The 23501-nt window shown below is 38.4% G+C and overlaps 1 protein-coding gene across 1 annotated transcript; it reads left to right on the top strand.

Annotated features, from left to right (window-relative positions):
- Positions 1 to 14561: 14561 nt before the first annotated feature.
- LOC307110050 (olfactory receptor 5B12) lies at positions 14562 to 15506 on the top strand (the record flags this gene model as incomplete). The annotated part of the gene is made up of 1 exon (XM_079789094.1): positions 14562 to 15506. One exon carries the CDS (start codon positions 14562 to 14564, stop codon positions 15504 to 15506), a length of 945 nt encoding a protein of 314 aa, XP_079645220.1.
- Between the last annotated feature and the right edge of the window lie 7995 nt (positions 15507 to 23501).

The following is a 23501-nucleotide window of genomic DNA, read 5'->3' as shown; positions in this document are numbered from 1 at the left end:
CCTCAATTTCTTTCTGTCTTCAGCCCAAACAAGAACTTTCCTCAGCACTAAGCCATTAGGTCCCTATAAGAAATTAAAGTCTATAGTTTGTATATTGTAATTGTGACATTACATAGTAAAGTGTGTTTCTGGGCATGTTTCTTTCTTTCTACCTTTTCAATTAAGGCAAAAGTGTATGTGGATCTTCTGAGAGTGAAAGGCTTAATGCCTATATATTTCAATTTTCTGTTGAAGTCATCCCACTGTGTAACAGTTAACTGTAAATGGGTATAAAAGAGTACTAGCTCTGATATAAAAACTGGATGAAAGTCCTTATTCTTCATATCAGTTATGTGACCTCAAAGAGTCATTTCATCTCTTTGAACACAACATACAGGACTAACTGTGAAGATGCATTTAATAAAGTATATTAAGAAGTTTTGTCCTAATTAATGTGTATTTGATACAGCTGAGATTACTGGAATAGCTCTCATGTATCTGTCCCTGTACTTATCACTTTTGAGGACTCTCACTCTCTCCACTCTGTCCAAATACAAGCCTTTATTTTCATCCATGGTTTAACTTTCTTTCCTCTAAACTCCCAGTCCATAGCAGACAAATTTCAAGCTGTCACTACATAAAAATCCATTTATAGAAGCTATGCAAAAGGAGATGTCTTGTTGCCAGAATACACATTCCTGTGAGGAGCTTTTTCACTTCCACATGGGAAATCTGTCAAATGGAAGCCAAATGCCCATTTGGTTATTAACGCCACCACCCTCTCCCTGCAGGAATGGTCTAATGAGTGAGAGACAATGTGAGTAAGGCCTGTAGATCAAGATAATGCAGTAAAAGCATAGAAGAACCCCCTTTCTGAAATGTTTGAAAACAGAATGTGAAAACACATTAATCCAAATAGGAGGCTCCCTTTGTGCATTAGATGATTTGTTTAGCATTATATATAGGAAAAGGAAAAATAAAATATTAGGAGTTCTTGACAATTGAGGCTAGCATTGCAAAATCATAACTCTTTAGCCCTCAAAGAGTTTTTAAAAATAATCTAAACCAACCCTCTCATTTTATAATAGAAAACCTTGATTCCCACAATTTAACTTGCTTAAACTCACAGACAACCAAATCTTACTTGATTCTTACTCATCTTGTAAATTCCAGAAATTTCTTGATGTGTCAAAAGACATTTTTATCCTTATTTGTTCACCATGAGACAGATTTTTGTGCTTTAATTTTGCAGTTGAGGAAACCAAAACTTTGAGATGTTAACTTGACTACCTACTGTTAACAAGAGGAGCCAGTCTTGCCTTCTTTGCCCAATTCTCTGAGAAAAGTAGCCTTATATTATAGTAAATTTCAAAGAGGACTTATTTGATGTATGAATCATTCACAGATACTCTTTCATGATAAGTTCCTGCTGTGTGGAAAGGCGCTCTGGGGAATACAAATATAAGACTATAAGATGTAATTCTTTCTTCAACAAAGTAAATCCTCCTGCATATATGGTGACTGATGTAATGTACTTGGAGATTAATGACTCAGTGTTCAATAACTCTGTCAGCAGCAATTTTTCCCATACTCTATGGAACACAAATGGACCAGGGCACATTTGTTTTAGCCTTGGTAGTTAGTGTTGGCTCTTTGAATGCTGCAGCCCACAGAGATAGCCAAGTTCCATACAGTGGTTAGTGGGTACAAGCTGCAGGAGAGATAGGGTGTGAGATCTGTGAAGGAACCAGGTGCTGCATGACACTGTTCTTGCTTCAGGAGCAGCATGCAAGCAGTGCAGTGAAACAGGGCACATACATCAAGATAGATAGCAATTCAAGGCATATGTGGCCAGTGTCAAGGGAGTAAAATAGAAATAATAATTAGAACTCTTCAGAGATGAGAAAGAATCTTGTGGGCAGGGAAAGCTCCCTGGTGGAAGTTGAGCCAGGCTTTGAAGAGAGAATTGTAGAAAGAGCCCAGAATTTCAAGAAAGGAGACTTAGCTTCTAGTCCAAGTTGATCCAGGCTTTGAAGAGAGAATGTAGAAAGAGCCCAGTAATGGAACAGCTAAATCATAGGTTATATATATTTTCAACTTTACTATATAATGTGACACTATTTTCCAAAGTGGTTGTACCAATTTATACTCCCATCAACAGTGTGTGAGTGTTCCCACTGCCAACACTTGTTATTACTAGGCTTTTAAATTACGCCAATTTGGAGAGACATTAGCGTTAATATTGTCTTAACTTGCATTTCCATGACTACTGATGAAATTAAACACACCCTTGTCGGGGGTTTCCCAAGTCTTTCAGCCATCTTTCTACTGTTGTTTAAAAATAAAGAAAACCGCAATTGATATAAACAGAATGTATGGGAATGGGCATGTACAGAGGCCTCTGCTCTGTTCTTGACTGGGATGGTGGATAAACTATATATTGGTGTTTGCTTTGTAATTATTAATAAATTCAAGCTAGATGTTTTATGCATATACATATGTACATATAAATCACAATTGAAATGTTTAAAAAAGATATATTCAACAGAGGTCCTATATTTAAGAAATTTATAGTATAAACTAGAGATAGCATCTACATATAAATAACTTTAATTCCATGTAGAAAATGATAAAAACCAACCTGAGATACATATAAAATGCTACGATAGAATAGAGAAAGAATAGATACCAGGATGAGGAAATAAAGAAGATAACATTGTCTGGACAAAAAAAAGATAGGTTTAGTGAAATAGGAAGGGAGCTATGCAGATATACTAGGCAAACAGTGTTCTGTTCATCTGGAGTATAATATTCATGAAAAGAAATAATGGAAAATAAGTTTGAAATGCTATAAATTGGTACCCAACTGGTACAGGATTAAGATTTTTCAAATTTAAACTTCAGATTCAAACTCTACTAGGAAAGTCTGGGCATCATGCAGATGCCAGAGCTAAGAGTGGAATCCCATCTGCTGTAGAAGAACATTTGGAACAATTTTGCTTACATGCCTATGTTAAGGTAAAGTATTTGTTGCTTCAGCCAAATTGTTCAGCATTTTATGTGTGAGCACATATCTTCCTAAAAAGTTATTTGAGCAGCAGTTGTAGCAGATATTGTATCCAGAATCCATTTTCGTTCTTCAAAACATTGACTTCTTTGGAGAATGATCTCCTAATTATTGTGTAGGTGGAAGAATAACTCCACATGCCCATCTAAGTCTATGGAAACTCAAGCAAGGAGAGCCTTTTCTTTCCTGCACCCTCTAGAGAAATGGGTAGAGGGACATAGAGGGGCAGGCATGAGCCATAAGCTATGCCAATAACAAGTTCTCACTTCCCCAGATTTGAATCTGAAGCAATGACAACATGAGGACTTGGAGCTCATTTGTCTCAGAATTGGATTCTGGCTGGGCCATCCTGATAGTTTCTTTGCTGCTGACTTCTGCTCCTTCACCCTCTGTAATGCCCTGGATTCTTACCTTTTGCTCAGTTTCCCTTTGATTCTGTGAACCTCTTGATATCCTTTCAATTACCTCCTGTTTTTTTTTTTTTCTTTACATTAGCCTGAGTTGGTCTCTGTAATAAAATATAACTGATTTATCTACTACATGAGAGTTACTCCTTCAAGAACTGTGTAGTGAACAAGTGATAAGTCCCTGTCCTCCAAAAAATTGAAAAATAGAGTGACATGTAAAATGCTAAAACAATAGTATTAAAAAACTCTCAATAAGAGGCATCTGTAAGGATTTCAACTAGCAAATTTGTATGAAAATTAATAATGCAGGGAAAGCATTGTCACAAAATTTATCTTACCAGCAGAAAGGGAAGTCATTACCAAGTCATCCATTTTACAATCATTTTTTCTTGCTAACAATGCTGATAAAGACCTGGAATTATTGGTACATAGAAATGCGAGAGATCTTAGGGCTATGTTTGTTCCACTGTTGCTTGTTACAGACAAGGAAGTTGAGGCTCGGGGAGGGGAAGTGGCCTCTGAGGGTCTTTCATCCAGGAAGTGGCCCAGCAGATCGTGTGCCGTATTCCACCACTGCAGACCATACCGCACACCCCACAGCTGCCCTGGCTGCTGGCCACAACCCATTTCATGCTTGCTTCTCCCTGGATATTTTTGGTAGAGTCACCCTTTGTTTTTATAAACACATTACTCATTCTCTCCTCAAATAATGATCACTTTATACCTGAATGACATGTTGGCCTGTTCACAACTGGAGAGCCAATATATTGCCTATCAAGTTAATTGCAGCAATCTCTTTTCTTTAGGTTTCCTGTTAGCTAATCTTAACACTTTCCTTCTTCAATTTCAATTTCGTATGTCAATAATAATGTTTCCCGCAGTGGATGCCATGAGCTGCCTGGACCTCATAGCTGAACTTCCTCCAGGAATTGCCTTCAGCTGAAGGGAGCCAACTCACCCAAGGTAACTATCACTTCCTGGAACATAGTAGGTGCTCAATGATTCTCACTGAGTGGATGAACGATTAAACATTCAACGAATGGGAATTATAATATTATTGAGTACCTTTATCATGCCAGATATGTTTGCTATATCATAATGTACATTATTTCTTTAAAATTCATAATAAAACTGTGAGGGATGAGTTAAGTTTTCTATTTTACAGATGGTGAAACTGAGGCTCAGATACACAGGTGCTAAGTGGTAGAACCAGGACTTTATTCTATTTTCTGGCTCTCCCATGCCTTCTACTGTATCTTGATTGCTCTCCTCCACCTCCTATTTCTCAGGTGAGGAAACTGAGGCACAAAAACCTTACATAGCTCTTTCCAAGTCATATTGCTAAAGAGTGGCAGCGCAGAGGCTAAACCCAGGTTTTCTATCTCCCACTTCACAACATCAGATAGTTCTTCTACCCAGCATCTCTAGGACTCCAGCTTCCTTTCCCAAACATGGTTGGTGGAGTGGCATTCTCACTTAGATTAAAAAAAAACACCTCCTCACCAAGTATGAAACTAAAATGTAGGCCACCTGTCCATGTGATTGCATTTCATAACTCAGCTGAAAGTAGCTCTCAGCTTGCTTGGTCTGTTTATAACATATTAAAAGCTCATATTCAAAGTCACTCACCTCTTGGATTAATGTTAAGATTATGGCTTTCCAGGTTTCTTTCTCTCTCTGGCTCTCTCTCACTCAGCAGGGAGTGGATTATGCTTGCCCACATTATTTTCCACATGAATTACTGAGTGCTTATTTTCAAAGATGAATCTCATGACCCTATTCTCTTTGCTGTCCCTGCAGAATTCATTTTGGAAGGCACAAAACAAGTGGTTAAGGGCGTAGGCTCTAGAGCCAGATAGGGGTTAAGGCTGTGTCTTCTTGGGCAAAGCATGGAACCTTTGTCTTAATTTCCTCATCATTGAAATGGAGACAAAAAGTACCTATTTCCTGGCATTGTTATGAGGATTAAAACAAAATAATTCATCACCAGTGTTTAACTCAGTTCCCAACACAGAGAGAGTGCACATATAAGATAACTAAAAATGCCCTAGCCAGTTTGGCTCAGTGGATAGAGTGTCGGCCTACAAATTGAAGGGTCCAGGGTTCAATTCTGGTCAAGGACATGCACCTCTGTTGCAGGCTCCATCCCCAGCCCTGCAGAAGGCAACCAAACAGTGTGTCTCTCTCATATCAATGTATCCCTCTCTGTTTCTCCCCCTCCCTTCCACTTTCTCTAAAAAAATCAATGGAAAAATATCCTCCAGTGAGGATTAACAACAATAAAAAAATAACTAAAACCAAAAAATCAACAAAAAAGAATCACCTAGCATGAATACCTTGCCCCAATTTGCCTGGGACTTTCTGAATTTAGCACCAAAAGTACCAAGTACAGTACCAGGAAATCTCTCAGTCCTGGGTAAATGGGAATGGTTGGTTACTCTATTCTCCACTAATGAAACAAACAATAGGTTCTGAGTTATTCATTTATTCACAAAGTATTTACTAATAACTGATGCATTTCAGACATTTTGAAGGTATTTGGAAGGTAAGCATGACAAAGTGTTCTCATAGACTGCTCAAGCTAAAAGAAAGAATCATGAAATTGAGAAAATTATAAATGATCCCCTGAAAGTTGGCATGAACTGTGTAACTCTGAAAGGCATTGCTCTTGGGGAGGAGAGGGGGAGGAGGTACAAACTTGGAATTTGGAATTTCATGGATTACAAACTTCTGTCTACTAGGAAATTCTTTTCCCCAAACACTAATGCTGTGGGGATTTAATAGGTTTACATAGGAAAAAGCGTTTCCTTGAGCAATTTACAGTTAAACAGCTTTCTCTACTGCAATACTTCTCAGCATCTTTAATCGGCTAATGGGCATTTGACTCTAGGATGTCTTAAACATTGTTTCCAAACTTTAAAAAGTTTTTGATATCACAGAATTATTTTTAGGGCTTATAAAATGATGCCAGTGTCCCACAGAGCTTTGACAGAAAGAGAATCTAGGTGGTACCTGGCATTAAATACAACCTAGGGAGGAAGGCATAAATCCCAGATTATCATAAATAGAGCAGCCAGGCTTTAGCCATAATCACCCAAGCTGTGGTTCTTAACCTTTCTCATTGTTGTTGTTCAGGAACTTCCTTTCAAAATTTGATGAGCACATAAGTGCACAGAGGATAAAGGACACCAATCCAGAGGTTTGAGCTTTGCAGAGCATACTGGAGAGATGCTATATCTTCTTAGGAATTAAAAAATCTTGTTCTCTAAGAGAATTTTGAGCCTTCATATCAGTAGGGATGCTGGGAAAAAACCTGCAAAGACGGAAATAAATTCTGATACTGAAAAGAAATATTTGGCTGTAGACTAGCACAAAGTATGAATGCACAAAGGCAGTACTTAGACAAAATACTAGTCAACACTTTGACCTATTGAGTGCTTGCTATTGTATAATTACTTTATTTAATCAGGAGGGTAGTTTATTATGTAGCTTAGGCTGTGGCTTCTTGCCATCAGACTTCCCAGTTTTAAATATTTTTTTATCATTTTCAGGTGATGCAACACTAGGGAAATTACTAAAATCTCTTAGTATTAGAATTCCCACCTATAAAGTGTCAATCATAACAGTAATGTTTTTGATAAGGCTTGTAGAGGTTACCTGACATAATTCTTACAACCTAATGCCTAGCTCATATTAAAACTTAGTAATTATGAGCTATCATTACTAATATTATTGTTTGGTGATTATTACCATTATTATTTTTATTTCACAGAAGTAACTGAGGACAAGTGGTCTGTAGAAGATTAAGCCTACCAATCACACTCATCTCAGAGAATTAGTTAATATAATCTGATGCAGTGAGTCCAATTGTTTATGCAACCTTTCTACTTGGAAGGCCAAAAGGAATCTCAAACTCCTCATGACTAACCAGCAATGTTCTCTCTTGTTCTTTCCCATACTTTTATTTCTTCTACACCATGGCTTACATCACTACACCAGAAGTCATCAATGTTCCTTCTTTCTCTAATGCTCCATATTTGATATACAAGAAAATCCAGAAATATATCCAGAAACTATTGGATAGTTTCTCATTACTTCTTTCACTACCACCCTGAAACATGACTCAGGAAATAAACGAATTCTTACTTGGAATAGCTGGACTGGCCACTACCTAGAAGAGAAATATTGTGTGAAAAATTGGGGGAACGTATAGAAGAAATAAAGAGTGGAAGGAATTTGGGTTAGAAACAAATGAAAATAGTGAGTATATAGGATGTTAAATTTCATACTTATCTGCAATCTACTACAACATCTACCCCTCTAATTCAGGTGCAGCCAGCCAGGGAGAGACCATGGGAGATTGGTTCCAGGGCATGTCTGGCCTTTCTTGCCCAGTCCCACCCCACCGTCCACCTTCTAATTAATTTCCTTTCAATGTGCATGAATCCACGCACTGGGGCACTAGTTCTATTCATAAACATACACAAGGCATTTTGTTCTACATGGAATCATGTGTTTCTCAGTGTTTAGTTGTTTAGTGTCTGTCCTCTCTATTAGACTTAAGCACCCTGAATACAAAAATTCTGGGTTTCGTTTGTGTGTGTGTGTGTGTGTGTGTGTGTGTGTGTGTGTGTGTATGTGTGTATTCTCAGGGCTCATCATTATGGCTTAAACACATTTGGGATTTATCAAGAGTTGAACAAATTGATATTTCTTCTCAGTGGTACAAATATTTACAATAAATTAAGTGAAGCACTAATTCCTGGACTCCAATTGTCTTGTTAAATGGCATAGCCCTCATCTCCATCCTCCAATATTTATGTCAAACTAGAGGCCCGGTGCACGAATTCGTGCACTGGTGGGGTCTGGCCGGCCCTTCCCAGTTGGATCCAGCCAGCTGGGAGGGAGGGGTTTAGAGAGGTTGGCCGGCTGGCTCTGCCCCTGATCAGGGGAGACCTATCAGGGTCAGGGCTGGCCAGTGGGGGGCCGCCCCCAATCAGGGTTGGGGGCCTATTGGGGACCAGGCCTGCAGGGGGGGGGTGTGGGAGGTTGGCCAGCTGGCCCCATCCCCGATCAGGCCAGTTGGCCAGCTGCAGTGCATGTCATAGTGACTGTTCTTTCTGGTCGTTCTGGTTGTTTGGTCGCTTGGCTTTTATATATATATAGATTGCAGCCCTGGAGGTCATGCTGTGGCTTGCTTTGTTCATTATTAAAGAGAAAGTTGCAAATAGTGCAAAAGAACCCATGATATCCCTCAACAATCAAAGCTGAATCCCCATAGACACATTAATCACTTGTTCTCCAGTTAAGTGAGATAGAGAGTTTTGTAACTCTCTTAGGGTATTGTCCCCTGAGAGTTCCATGACTATATAACTTCCTTCTGGTTTTTATTCCTTAATCTTTCAAGACCCACTTAACTCCATTTGGCAGCCTAAGAACCAGAGATCCTTTAGTCATTCATTTATTCATCTAATTTTTAAATAGTGGTCTAGTAGCCGTAATGACCTTCCCCCATAATGACCTTGTGATAGTTCTAAGAACAAGAAGCAATGTCAAAGGTAAACAACTACAAATAATAGTGATAATGAGTGTGATTATGATGGACACCCTTGACCAAGTATAAGGCATTTTAGGGAAGTCCTTATTTTCTTACATAGCAGCAGTATTTAGAGAGGGTGTTATTGAGCTGCCTTTTTATTATCTCCCTTTTATACATGAACATATCAAGATTCAAACAGGTGAAGTGATTTACTTAAGAAAAATGAGCAGCAGATTCAGGGTTAGACCTCTTGTTAGCTGATTCCAAAGAAAATAGCATTTTTTTCCTTCAGTTTCTCCCTGCCTCTGGAGAACTTTAAACACATTGACCAAACACTAATGAAGAACATCCCAAAATAATGTTACTTTTATCACAGACTGAACTTCTGATTTAAGATTCACTCATATATGAAGATGCTGAACTTGTATGATGTATTTTTTCAGGGAATAAGGTAAACCTATATATCTACTAGATCAAGTCTGCTGTCTGCATAAATTTGCATGGATGAAGGTAATCAAGAAAATGCATCAAAAAGTAATTTATCCTTTGATTTATTTCAAGATTGTGCTTGAATGTTTTTAATATTTCTTTTTTAAAACTTTTCTTTTATATATATATATATATATATATATATATATATATATATATATATTATTTCAGAGAGGAAGGGAGAGGGAGAAAGAGATGAAAACATCAATGATGGGAGAGAATCATTGAATGACAGCCTCCTGCACACTCCACAATGGGGATCCAGTCCGAAGCCCAGGCATATGCCTGACCAGGAATCAAACCATAACCTCCTGGTTCATAAATCGATGCTCAACCACTGAGCCATGCCGGCTGGGCCAAACTTTACTACTTTTCTTGTTGACACTATTACAGATGCTCCCATTTCCCCCACCTCTCCCCAGCCCCCGCCCCCTTCCCTCTGGCCATCGTATAGTCTAAACATTGTAGAGATCCTATTAGAACATGTATGTTTATCATGTGACATAGAGGAAAAGCACATAAGGATTTAAGTCTCTGCTAAGTGTAAGCTGATTTAAATTAGTTTAATTTCAGTTTTCTCTTTCAGGGAGTGTGGTGATACAGTATTAGTTATTTTGACTAATCCCATAATTGCTGAGAAAATCAAATGGAGTATCAATATAAAATTCTCTTGTAATCTTGAAGCTAATATTTAAAAAGAGAGAAAAGAAATGGAGAATAATAATGAGAGAAAAATCAGGCTTAGGAATAAGTCATAAAATGCACTAAAATGAAGATCAGTGAAATTACTTAAGACTTAACTAATTATGGAAATAGATCTGATCTCAAGTTCTACTTTGCCATTAAAGAGTTATCTGGGGTTGGGCACTCAATTTATTAACTATTACATGGGCTGACTAATGGATTACAGTGTAAATGAGATAAACTACCATTACACAGTCTAAGCAAATGAGAAAACAATGCTCTCTCTTGGGAATGGAAAATTGAACTAGCTCATAATATTCATCAGTTTATATAACTGTCTCAGTCCACTAATTATCCTGAGGTCAGGGACTGTATCTTGCCTGTGCATCTCAGCAGGCCTGGAAATCAGCACATAGCTTGGTGCACTATAGGGACTTGGTATTCAAGGAGTGAATGAAGGCATGGATAGCATCCAGGACTTTATGTGGCTTACCAGTTGGTGTTACTAGTTATGTTCTTTTTTAACTATTTGAGGATTTTTGAGGTTTGAAGCAGATTGTAAACATTTGTGGATCCAGTTCTTTTTATTCAATTAAGATCCAGAAAGGTAGTTATTTGTACAAAATCACACAACCATTTGATTCCCACTTTGGGCTTTTTAATTATTCACATTGACTTCCAATGAGAGATTGACTTAATCAGTTAATCAACCAGTCAACTAAATGAGTTACTTTGTTGTACCCAGTTTAGGTTAAATGTAAAAAGTTTAAGGCAATATTTCTTCTTGATAAAGAGCCAAGATTTAGATTCAAAGTAACTTGGCTTCAAATTCCAACTCTGCAACTTTCTTCAGCCTTAATCGAGTAACTAAATGTAGGCAATCTTCGGTTTCCATGCCTGTGAATTGGGGATAATATCTCACATGTGTGAGGATTAATTGAGGTAAAGTAGCACAGTTTCTAGTTTGTTGATGGGAGCATAGCAAATGCTCAATATCTATTGCAGCTTAAGTCATTATGAATCATGACTTCCACTCACACAAAAGAATACCAAAATTAAAAATTTTTGGAGTAACAAAGTGATAAATTCCACTGATTATAATGACATAATTGTATTTTAAAAGAAAGGATTGGGGGGGGGGACTTCAAGAAAGTTTTGGAACTTGTGTTATTCTTTGAAGAACACATGAGATGATTTACATTGGGAGCAGAGAACATTTTGTGAGAGATTGCCTTTTTTAGTTTTTACTGAGCACCAACTAGACATAGGAAGTTTCCATCTGTGGAGCAAAGAATGATAAGAGATCATTAAGTGCCTCAAAGAACCATTGCAATTCTTAATTTCTTTTCAAGACAAAACAAACTTTAACTTTCTTTTTTGGTGTGGGATTAAAATCTAACATTTCACATGTAGAGAAGAAAATTGATAAAAGTTTTGAAATTATTCTTAGCACATTTTTATTTACCCCAGAATTTGAGAAATCTGTATCTGTTCTATTGATTTAAGTTGGCGTTTTGTTTTATTTTGTGGTGTTTTTTTTTTTTTTTAAGGAACCAAGAGAATATCCTAGTTACTCTGCTCTGCGTAAGTAGCCCTCATACCTCTAATAGCAGGAGTGAGCTCTGCCCAGAATTCTCCATGCTTCTGTCATGACCTTCGTCCATTTAATCACCTTTCCAACCCTACCCTTACCTTGAGAACCATAGGACTAATCTCATTATTATAGTTAATACTATGTCACTAGCATGAAGCTGAGGATTGTTATACAAGCCCTCAACTCCAACAAAATAATGCTTACACATCTCTGTATATCCCTTTTACTGACCTTGGCTTCCACTCCTGCTCAACCCCTGAAATCACCTTGCTATGCCCTTTGGAATTTATAATCAGTCATCAACATAATCCAACACATTCTTAATGTTTTTCCTGAAAGTCCCTTTTACCTGTTTGGTCTAACTGAAGTCTGTGACCTGGGACAGAGCTTCCCTTGTGGCCACCTCAAGTGCTGGCAAATTCAAGAAAGTTTTGGAACTTGTGTTATATATAGGAGAGCCTATATATCCCCCTTACCACCAATCTCCTCATCTTTTTGACCCTGTAACATTAGAATATTCTGATTTTTGTCTGTCTAAACTCTTGCCTTTGGTAGTATTGTTTAATCTTGTGGATTTAATATTACATATATATGCATTGAACCATTAGAAGTTACCAACATAGTTCAAATTCATGAATCTGTTGTAGCCAGTTCTCATCTCTAAACTCCAGATTGCATATCCAATTGTTTATGCAATACTTGTACATGAATATCCAAAAGGGATCTCAAACTCGATGAAATTATCCCCCCCCCTTTTCCCAAACATCTGCTTCTCTTACACTATTCTGTATATCGCTATACAAAAATTGGAGACAGCATTGACCCCACTCTATCTCTCATGCCCCTTTTTTAATATATCAGGAAATTTAGTTACTTCTCCTTTTGAAATATATACCAAAGTGGATAATTTTTCATTATCTCTCACACTATCATCTTGGTCCCAGAAATCATCATCTTTTACCTAGAACGACAATGACCTAATTTTCTAGCATCTTTCATTCTTATCCTGCTAAATTTAATTATTGACAGATCTAATATAGTGATCCTTTTCAATAAGAAGTCCATTTTGTCACCTATGATCCAAATCCTATAATGCTTTCTAATATCATTCAGAATAAAAGTCTAGTAACTTAAAAAGTAATTTATTAAGTTCTTACTTCACCCCACTGTACCTCTCTGACCTAATCTCCTCTTCTCACTGCAGCCATAATGTTTTCTTGCTGTCCTTGAACAATCTTGGCATGTTCAAACCCCAGCAATCTTGTATTTCCTATTCCTTCTGCCTTAAATATTCTCCCCCAAAGCTCAAGCCCTGCTCCCCTGCTTCCTTTAGGTATTTGCTCAAAAGTTTCCTTTTATGGATGAGTCTCTCCTAGACCACCATGTTTAAAATTATATACCTACCTATCTCTAAATTTACCCAGCTCCCACTTACTTTTGAAAAAATATCCAAATATACTATATATTTTCCTATTGATTTTACTCTATATCTGCCTCCATTTTAAAAATAGAAATTACTGTTTTTCCTTTTATTTCCAGTGTATATGGCAGTATCTTCCTTATAGTAGCCACTCAACTAGATTTTTTTAATGAAATGCATCATTGGACCAAATATATTAGTACTGCAGTATAATTAATCTTTTAAGGGTTTTTAATCTCTAAATTACTTAGCTAAAATTTTAAAATACATAAAATTATCAGACTTCATTTTGAAATGATTCTTGATTTAAAAAAATAAATAGAGATTCCATGATAGGCTTTTATATAGGCTTCAAAAAATGTCCTTACATAGTTTATAAGATCAGCAATAATGTCTAAAAATTGTTATTGTTTTTATCTGTGATGGCAAGTAGCAGGAGTGATGTTATCAAACCTTTGGTTTTGCCCTTATCGGGAAGTTCCATCTTATATTACCCACTTCTCTTATACCAAGTAGATCTAGCCCTCTGTCTAAGTCATAATATTTAACCACTTACATAGTTCCAGTTTTCATGATCAACTCAATTTGATAGGGAAAATGTTGCACATTGCCCAAGTTCATTGATTATGTACATAGCGGAGGTGTGATTTTCATATTTTAACATGGCTTTTACATGGTCCCCAGATCAGAGACATCTGAATGCAGAAGTTTAAAATAGTACTAGTGTAATGAAAGTTAAAAACTATTATTTTCTAGATGTATTTATTACTTGTACATGAATTTCTATTGTCTTCTTATTATTTGATAAATTATACATTCTGTATTCTGTACTATATTGAGAGCATTTTAGGCTAAGGACATGTTTTCTTTAACTCTTTCCCTATCATATATCACTGTTGTTGATACAATGGAAAAGACCAAAAAAAAAAAAAAAGCCAGTTGAAGTAAAATTAATTCAATTTCACATTAATTTTATGAAGTTATTCTAATTTAATATAAAGAATAATTTGTGGTTGTTCTGTAAACTTTGAATTGGGAGTCTGTGCTCCTTCCATGAGCAACTATAATCTGATAACATTGCAGACGTCCTTTCTTTTCTTCTCTTTATCTTAATTCAGTCTTGTATGAAGTTAGGAGATTAGGATATATTATCTCTAAATCTTTCTACCTGGATATTCTATGATCTATCAATAATTTATAACTGCATTTTATTGTCATAGCCATGCTTTAGATCTACAGACTGGAAACATGCTGTTGCAATAGTGAAATGAGCCACAGAGTGGACATGCTGGTTGATTTCAGCAGAGTCTTATCTCCATTTGTCATTCTGATTCTGTTTTCTCGTTGCTACAGGGCAGCCACATAAATCTTAATTGATCCTCATGGAAAACAGTACCGAGGTGACTGAGTTCATTCTTGTGGGGCTAACAGATGACCCGAAACTGCAGATCCCACTCTTCATAGTCTTTTCCCTCATCTACCTCATCACTCTGCTTGGCAACTTGGGGATGATTGACCTGATCCTGTTGGACTCTCGTCTCCACACACCCATGTACTTTTTCCTCAGTAACCTCTCCCTGGTGGACTTTGGTTATTCCTCAGCTGTCACTCCCAAAGTGATGGCAGGATTCCTCACAGGAGAAAAAATAATCAACTACAATGCTTGTGTCACCCAGTTCTTTTTCTTTGCAGCTTTCATCACTGTAGAAAATTTTCTCTTGGCCTCCATGGCCTATGACCGCTATGCAGCAGTGTGCAAACCCCTGCATTACACCACCACCATGACGACAGGTGTGTGTGGACGCCTGGTCATAGGCTCCTACATCTGTGGTTTCCTGAATGCCTCCATCCACACTGGGAACATGCTCAGGCTCTCCTTCTGTAAGTCCAATGTGATTGATCATTTTTTCTGTGATGCTCCTCCTCTCTTGGCTCTCTCATGTTCAGACAACTACATCACTGAGATGGTTATTTTTTTGGTGGTTGGTTTCAATGTCCTCTTTTCTGTCCTGATCATCTTGTTCTCCTACTTGTTTATATTTATCACCATCCTGAGAATGCACTCATCTGAGGGCTGCCAAAAGGCCTTTTCCACCTGCTCTTCCCACCTCATTGCAGTTTCCATCTTTTATGGGACAGGCACCTTCATGTATTTACAGCCCAGCTCCAGTCATTCCATGGACACAGACAAAATTGCATCTGTGTTCTATACTATGGTCATCCCCATGCTGAACCCTCTGGTCTACAGTCTGAGGAACAAAGAGGTCAAGAGTGCCTTTAAAAAGGCTGTAGGAAAGGCAAAGTCCTCTATAGGATTCATAGTTTAATTATATAGAATCAACAGTAAGACAGTTTCATACAGCTCAGACCTATCTGGATAAAATATTTACCTTTCTGGCCACAAAATTCCTAATTCCTTGTAGTAATTTCTCCAACAATTACATCTCCAAAGCAAATGTCTTTTTTTTTAATTTATTAAATTGATTGGGGTGACATTGGTCAACAATGATCATAGGTTTCAGGTGTGGGTTTCTATGTTACAAGATCTGTATATTGCACCGTGTATCCACCACCCAAAGTCAAATCTTCTCCTGTCACCTTATATTAGGACTCCCTTTTCCTCCCATTCCCTTCCCTCTGGCAACCACCACACTGCTGTTTGTGTTCATGAGTGTCAGTTTTATATCCTACATATGAATGAAGTCATATGTTTCTTAGCTTTTTCTGACAGTCTTATTTCATTTAGCGTAATGCAAAAGTCTTAAAAATATGACACCTAGGAATAATAGGTTAAGAAGACTAATCCATGAATATACAATTCTTATTTTTAAAATATTTTAAATAAATATGTTCACTCCCACTCCCACATGAACATGTACACTAATGTGTATGTATAAGTATATGTACACACAAGCATCATCTATGAGAAACTCATGAAACCCACATACCTATGAAGGAGAAATTAGTTAAGGGGCTGGAAAAAGATGGCGACCGGCAGGAAGGTAGGGAGAGAGAGTGTGAGTGAGGAACCCATAGAGGAGAGTGTAGATGTGTGTGGTGTGTGTGTGTGTGTATGAGATAGGGTCAGTTAGATTCTGCAGGTCTTCCAAGGGGCTCCCGAACAGGGCAGCCCTAGACGGCGGAGCCCCGCGCACAAAGCGGACACTTCTCGGCGGCTGGTGCGGACGCAGAGACCACGCCATCTTGGGAAACAGAGCTGCCCGAGACTCGGATCCTGGCTTCCGACACAAACCAGGACCCTGCAGCCACTGGGGACAGAGAACTGCTATCACAGCTTCAGACAAACAAACAAGAATCCAGACTTCCCGGCAGATTTCCGTGAGTCAAAGAGCCTATCCCCCTCCTCGCAGGCGCTGATAGCGCCATAGTAACTGATAGACCCGCCCCTCCCCCAAGCTGCTGAGCGCCCACAGCGCGCGGAAAGCGCCATAGTAACTGATAGACGCGCCCCTCGCCCAAGCTGCTCACAGGCGCGCGCACAGACAGCGCCATAGTAACTGATAGACCCGCCCCTGGCCCAAGCTGCCGAGCTTTGCGCAGGGACACGCTCCCTCTTAGGAAATTTGGCGCGCGCTCGCGCACGGGACAGAAGCAGCTCCCCGTCGGAGAAATCTGTCAGTGCGCACAGAGGGCTCCCCTTCGGGGAATTTGGGGGAATTTGGCTCGCGGGGCACAGCTCCCCCTTCGGAGATTCTTAAAAGCGTGCACAGAGGGGCTTCCCTTTGGGGAATTTGGCGCGCAGGACGGACTCCGCCCCCCTTCTGGGACTTTGGGAGAGTGCACTGAGCCGGCTCACCTTCAGGTTTTTAAGAATGTGCGCTCTAGCCGGTTTGGCTCAGTAGAGAGAGCACACACAGGACGCAGCCCCACTTCAGGGAATTTGGCACGCCGGACACAGCTGCCTGGGATCCCTGACTCACAGCGCATTCACACTAAGAGCCAGCGACCCCAATTGTTGGTGCGTGCACACACAGGGACCCTGATTCTCAACGAGAAACCGCACAAGGCAACAGAGACTTTGACACTCGAGTCTTGGTGCAGACACAGGGAAACTCTGACTCCTGGCACATGCTAAGGATCTCATTCTCGGCACATACCAACAGTGTGGTGCAGACAGGGCCCCTGATTCTAAATGTGCACACGAGACCACACGGAACACTGGGGACACTGATCCTGGGCAAGTTTGGTTCCCACCAACCAAAGACAGTCACACGTCCTAGTGTCAGAGCACTTCAGTGAAACTAGGGTGGAGCGAAGTCCCCACAGCACACGGCCCAGGTCCATGCAAACAGAAGCTTGAGCTTTCTGGTAATAGCCAGAATGGGGAAACGAAATAACTCACAGAGGAAAGAAAATGTGGAGTCGCCAAGAAAGGAAATTAGTGAAAATGAAGCTTGCAACATGACCGAAAAGGAGTTCAGAGTAATGGTCATGGAATTTATACATCGGATGGATGAGAAAATCAACAACTTATGCAAGAATCAGGAAGAAATGAAAAGTGATATAGCTACAATCAAAAACACCATGGAAAGTTTCAACAGTAGATTACAAGAAGCAGAGGACCGAATTAGTGAGTTAGAAGATCAGGTACAGAAACAAGCTCAAGCTGAACAGCAATTGGAGAAAAAAATTAAAAAGCAGGAGGAAAGCCTAAGGGAGCTTCAGGACAACATGAAACGAAGTAACATGCGTATAATAGGGCTGCCAGAAGGACAAGAAGAGCAGCAGGGATTAGAAAATCTATTTGAAGAAATAATGACAGAAAACTTCCCGGATATGGGAAAGATAAAAGTTACGCAAGTAAAGAGAGTCCCAAGCAGGATCAACCCCAAAAGACCCACACCAAGACATGTCATAATTTCAATGGCAAATATAAATGATAAAGAGAGAATCCTAAAGGCGGCAAGAGAGAGACAGAGAGTTACCTACAAAGGAACACCCATCAGATTGTCAAATGATTACTCATCAGAAACACAACAAGCTAGAAGTGAATGGAAGGAGGTATACAAAGTGTTGCAAAGCAAAGGACTGAATCCAAGAATACTATATCCAGCAAGACTATCAATCAAAATTGAAGGGGAAATCAGGAGCTTTGCAGACAAAAAAAGCCTCAGGGAGTTTATCACCACCAAACCAGCAATGCAAGAATTGCTAAAGGGAATACTGTAAAAAGAAGAAATAAACAGGTAAGAAGGAATACAGACACAAAAATAGATATGACTGCAAACAAATACCTTTCAGTAATAACTTTAAATGTAAACGGACTAAATGCTCCAATCAAAAGACATCGAGTAGCTGAATGGATAAAAAAACACGACCCATATATATGCTGTCTACAAGAGACCCACCTCAGAACAAGAGACTCACACAGATTGAAAGAGAAGGGATGGAAAAATATCTTTCAGGCAAATGGAAATGAAAAAAAAGCTGGAGTAGCAATACTTATATCTGACAAAATAGACCTCAAAGTAAATGCCATAATAAGAGATAAGGAAGGCCACTTCATAATACTAAAGGGAGAAATCCAACAAGAAGAAATAATTCTGGTAAACATATACGCTCCCAGTATAGGAGCACCCAAATACATAAAAAAACTCCTGGAGGATATCAAGGGAGAGATTAAAAGCAACACAATCATAGTAGGAGACTTTAATACCCCACTATCACCACTGGACAAATCCTCTAAACAAAAAATCAGCAAAGAAACAGCAATCCTAAATGACTCACTAGACCAGATGGAATTAATTGACATCTTCAGAACATTTCACCCCAAAGCCACAGAATATACATTCTTCTCAAGTGCACATGGGTCATTTTCAAAGATAGACCATATGCTGGGTCACAGGCAAAGTCTCTTCAAATTCAAGAAGATAGAAATTATATCAAGCATCTTCTCAGATCACAGTGGCATAAAACTGGAAATCAACTACAATAAAAACAATCCAAAGAAATCAAACACATGGAGACTAAACAGCATGCTATTAAACAAGGACTGGGTCACCAGAGAGATCAAGGAAGAAATAAAAAACATCATGGCAACAAATGACAATGAAAACACAACAATCCAAAATCTATGGGACACAGCGAAAGCAGTCTTGAGAGGGAAGTTCATAGCTCTACAGGCCTATTGCAAAAAACAAGAAACAATGGTAATAAATTACTTAACCCTACAACTCAAAGAGCTAGAAAAAGAGCAGCAAGAAAAGCCCAGTGTAACCAGAAGGAAGGAAATAACAAAGATCAGAGCGGAGATAAATGACATAGAGACCAAAGAAACAATACATAAGATCAACAAAACCAAGAGCTGGTTCTTTGAAAGGATAAACAAGATTGATGGACCTCTAGCCAGGCTCACCAAGAAGCAAAGAGAGAGGACCCAAATAAACAAAATCAGAAATGAAAGAGGTGAAATAACAACAGACCCCGCTGAGATACAAAGGATTGTTACAAAATACTACGAACAACTCTATTCCAACAAACTGGACAATCTGGAGGAAATGGACATATTCCTAGAAAAATATAACCTTCCAAAAATCAATCAAGAAGAATCTAAACAGCTCAATAGGCCAATAACTATGGACGAAATTGAAGCAGTCATCAAAAAGCTTCCAGCAAACAAAAGCCCGGGGCCTGATGGCTTCACAGGAGAGTTTTACCAAACATTCAAGGAAGAACTAAAACCTATCCTCCTCAGACTATTCCAAAAAATTCAAGTGGAAGGAACACTTCCAAGCTCCTTCTATGAAGCCAGCATCACCCTAATACCAAAACCAGATAAAGACAACACAATGAAAGAGAATTACAGACCAATATCCCTCATGAACATAGATGCCAAAATCCTCAACAAAATTCTAGCAAATCGGCTCCAGCAGTACATCAGAAAGATCATACACCATGATCAAGTAGGATTTATCCCAGGAATGCAAGGATGGTACAATATCCGCAAATCAATAAACGTGATACATCACATAAACAAATTGAAAGATAAAAATCACATAGTCATATCAATTGATGCAGAAAAAGCATTTGACAAAATCCAACACCCTTTCTTGATAAAAGCTCTCAACAAGGTGGGAATAGATGGCTCATACCTCAACATAATAAAAGCTATATATGATAAACCCACAGCAAACATCATACTCAATGGACAAAAACTAAAGACATTTCCCCTAAGAACAGGAACAAGACAGGGATGCCCACTCTCACCACTCCTGTTTGACATAGTACTGGAAGTATTAGCCATTGCAATTAGACAAGAAGAAGAAATAAAAGGCATCCAGATTGGAAAAGAACAAGTAAAGCTGTCTTTATTTGCAGACGACATGATATTGTACATAAAAAATCCGAAAGACTCCGTCAAAAAACTCATAGACTTAATAAATGAATTCGGCAATGTAGCAGGATACAAAATTAACGCCAAGAAATCTATGGCCTTTCTATACACCAATAATGAACTTACAGACAGAGAGACTAAAAAGGCAATCCCATTTACCATCGCACCAAAAAAATTAAGATACCTAGGAATAAACTTAACTAAGGAGGTAAAAGACCTATACACGGAAAACTACAGGACACTGAAAAAAGAGATAGAGGAAGACGTAAACAGATGGAAGAACATACCATGTTCATGGATTGGTAGAATCAACATCATTAAAATGTCCATACTACCCAAAGCAATCTACAGATTCAATGCACTCCCCATCAAAATACCAACAGCATATTTCACAGACCTAGAAAGAACTCTCCAAAAATTCATCTGGAATAAAAAAAGACCCCGAATAGCCACAGCAATCCTGAGAAAGAAGAATAAAGTAGGAGGGATCTCAATACCAGATTTCAAGCTGTATTACAAAGCCACTGTTCTCAAAACAGCCTGGTACTGGCACAAGAACAGACATATAGATCAATGGAACAGAATAGAGAATCCAGATATTGACCCAAACCACTATGCTCAATTAATATTTGACAAAGGAGGCATGAACATACAATGGAATAAAGACAGTCTCTTCAATAAATGGTGTTGGGAAAATTGGACAGATACATGCAAAAAAATGAAGCTTGATCACCAACTTACGCCATACACAAAAATAAACTCAAAATGGATACAGGACTTAAACATAAGACGGGAAACCATAAAAATACTAGAGCAATCCACAGGCAGCAAAATGTCAGACATATGCCAAAAGAAATTCTTCACTGACACTGCCCCTAGGGCAATGGAAGCTAAAGAGAAAATTAACAAATGGGACTACATCAAAATAAAAAGCTTTTTCACAGCAAAAGAAACCATCAACAAAACAACAAGAAGGCCCACTGCATGGGAGAACATATTTGCAAATGGCATCACTGATAAAGGTTTAATCTCCAACATCTACAGGCAGCTTATACAACTTAATAAAAGGAAGATAAATGATCCAATAAAAAAATGGGCAACAGACCTAAATAGAATCTTTTCAAAAGAAGACAGAAGGAAGGCCAAGAGACACATGAAAACATGCTCAACGTCACTAATTATCCGAGAGATGCAAATCAAAACAACAATGCGGTACCATCTCACACCTGTCAGAATGGCTATCATCAACAAATCAACAAACGACAAGTGTTGGCGAGGATGCGGAGAAAAAGGAACCCTCATGCACTGCTGGTGGGATTGCAGACTGGTGCAGCCACTGTGGAGAACAGTATGGAGTTTCCTCAAAAAACTGAAAATGGAACTCCCATTTGACCCAGTAATCCCACTCCTGGGAATATATCCGAAGAAACTAGAAACACCAATTAGAAAGGATATATGCACCCCTATGTTCATAGCAGCGCAATTCACCATAGCTAAGATTTGGAAACAGCCTAGGTGCCCGTCAGCAGATGACTGGATCAGAAAACTGTGGTACATCTACACAATAGAATACTATGCTGCCATAAAAAAGAAGGAATTCTCATCATTTGCAGCAACCTGGGAGGAATTGGAGAACATTATGTTAAGTGAAATAAGTCAGTCAATGAAAGAAAAATACCACATGATCTCACTCATTTATGGATAATAAAGAACATTATAAACTTGAACAAAACGATAGATACAGAGACAGTAAAGCATCAAACAGACTGTCAAATTACAAGGGGAAGGTTAGGGAGAGGTGGGGGAGATAAGAGATCAATCAAAGGACTTGTATGCATGCATATAAGCATAACCAATGGATGCAAAACTCTGGGGGGTGGGGGCATATATGGGAGTGGGGTGTGGGGAGGGCAATGGTAAGATATGTACACATATAATACCTTAATAAAAAAATTGAAAAAAAAAAAAGAAATTAGTTAAGATGTGCATGAAATAAGTCCATTGTTATAGTAGAATTTAAAACAATTATTTTTGTGTCTGAGAACACATTCTTTTTTTAACTGTTGACATTGTTACATATGTCCCCTTCTCGCCAACCTTTGCCCACCTCTACCCAGCCCCTGCCCCCTCTTCCCTCTGGCCATCACATATGTGTCTATGGGTTATGCCTATAGGTTCTGTGACTAATCCCTTCACCTTCCTTCATCCAGTCCTCCCACCCCATATTAATATAAATATTTGACTTAGTAAAAATATATGTTATATATCCTGTGTTTGTTTTTTAAATTATATTTCACTTTATCTTTTACATATAAAAAGCAATAGATTTTTTATTTTTATTAATCTTATAAAATACTTCCTTGAGTGTATATTTATTATTTTTTATTATTTTTTGTAATGAAAATGCATGTCTTTACACAGGCATTTCCTTTCCTAGCCAAATTTCCATATTAATAAGTCATATCTTCATGCTACCTGACTTCAAGTTATACTACAGAACTATGATAATCAAAACAGCATGGTATTGGCAGAGGAACAGACACACAGATGAATGGAACAGAATAGAGAGGCCAGCTATAAAACCACATGTATATGGACAGATAATTTTTGAAAAAGTATCCAGGAACACACAATGGAGTAAAGATAGTCTCTTCAACAAATGATGATGGGGAAACTGGAAAGCCATATGCAAATAAACAAAACTGGATTACAGTTTGTTTCCATGTACAAAAATTAATTCACAATAGATCAAAGACCTAAATATAAGAACTGAAACAATAAGACTGAAGAAAATATAGGTACCAAACTATGGACCTTGGTCATACAGAACCTTTTGTGAACTTCACCTCAAAGACAAGGGAACTAAAGGCAAAAATAAATAAATGGGACTATATCAAACTAAAAAGTTTCTGCACAGCAAAAGAAACTGACAATAAAACAAAGAGGCAGCCAACCAGATAGGAGATGA

This window comes from Cnephaeus nilssonii (assembly GCF_951640355.1).
Source record: "Cnephaeus nilssonii genome assembly, chromosome: 13".
In the NCBI taxonomy this organism is placed as follows: Eukaryota; Metazoa; Chordata; class Mammalia; order Chiroptera; family Vespertilionidae; genus Cnephaeus; species Cnephaeus nilssonii.
This window is presented reverse-complemented; position numbering and strand designations above follow the sequence as displayed.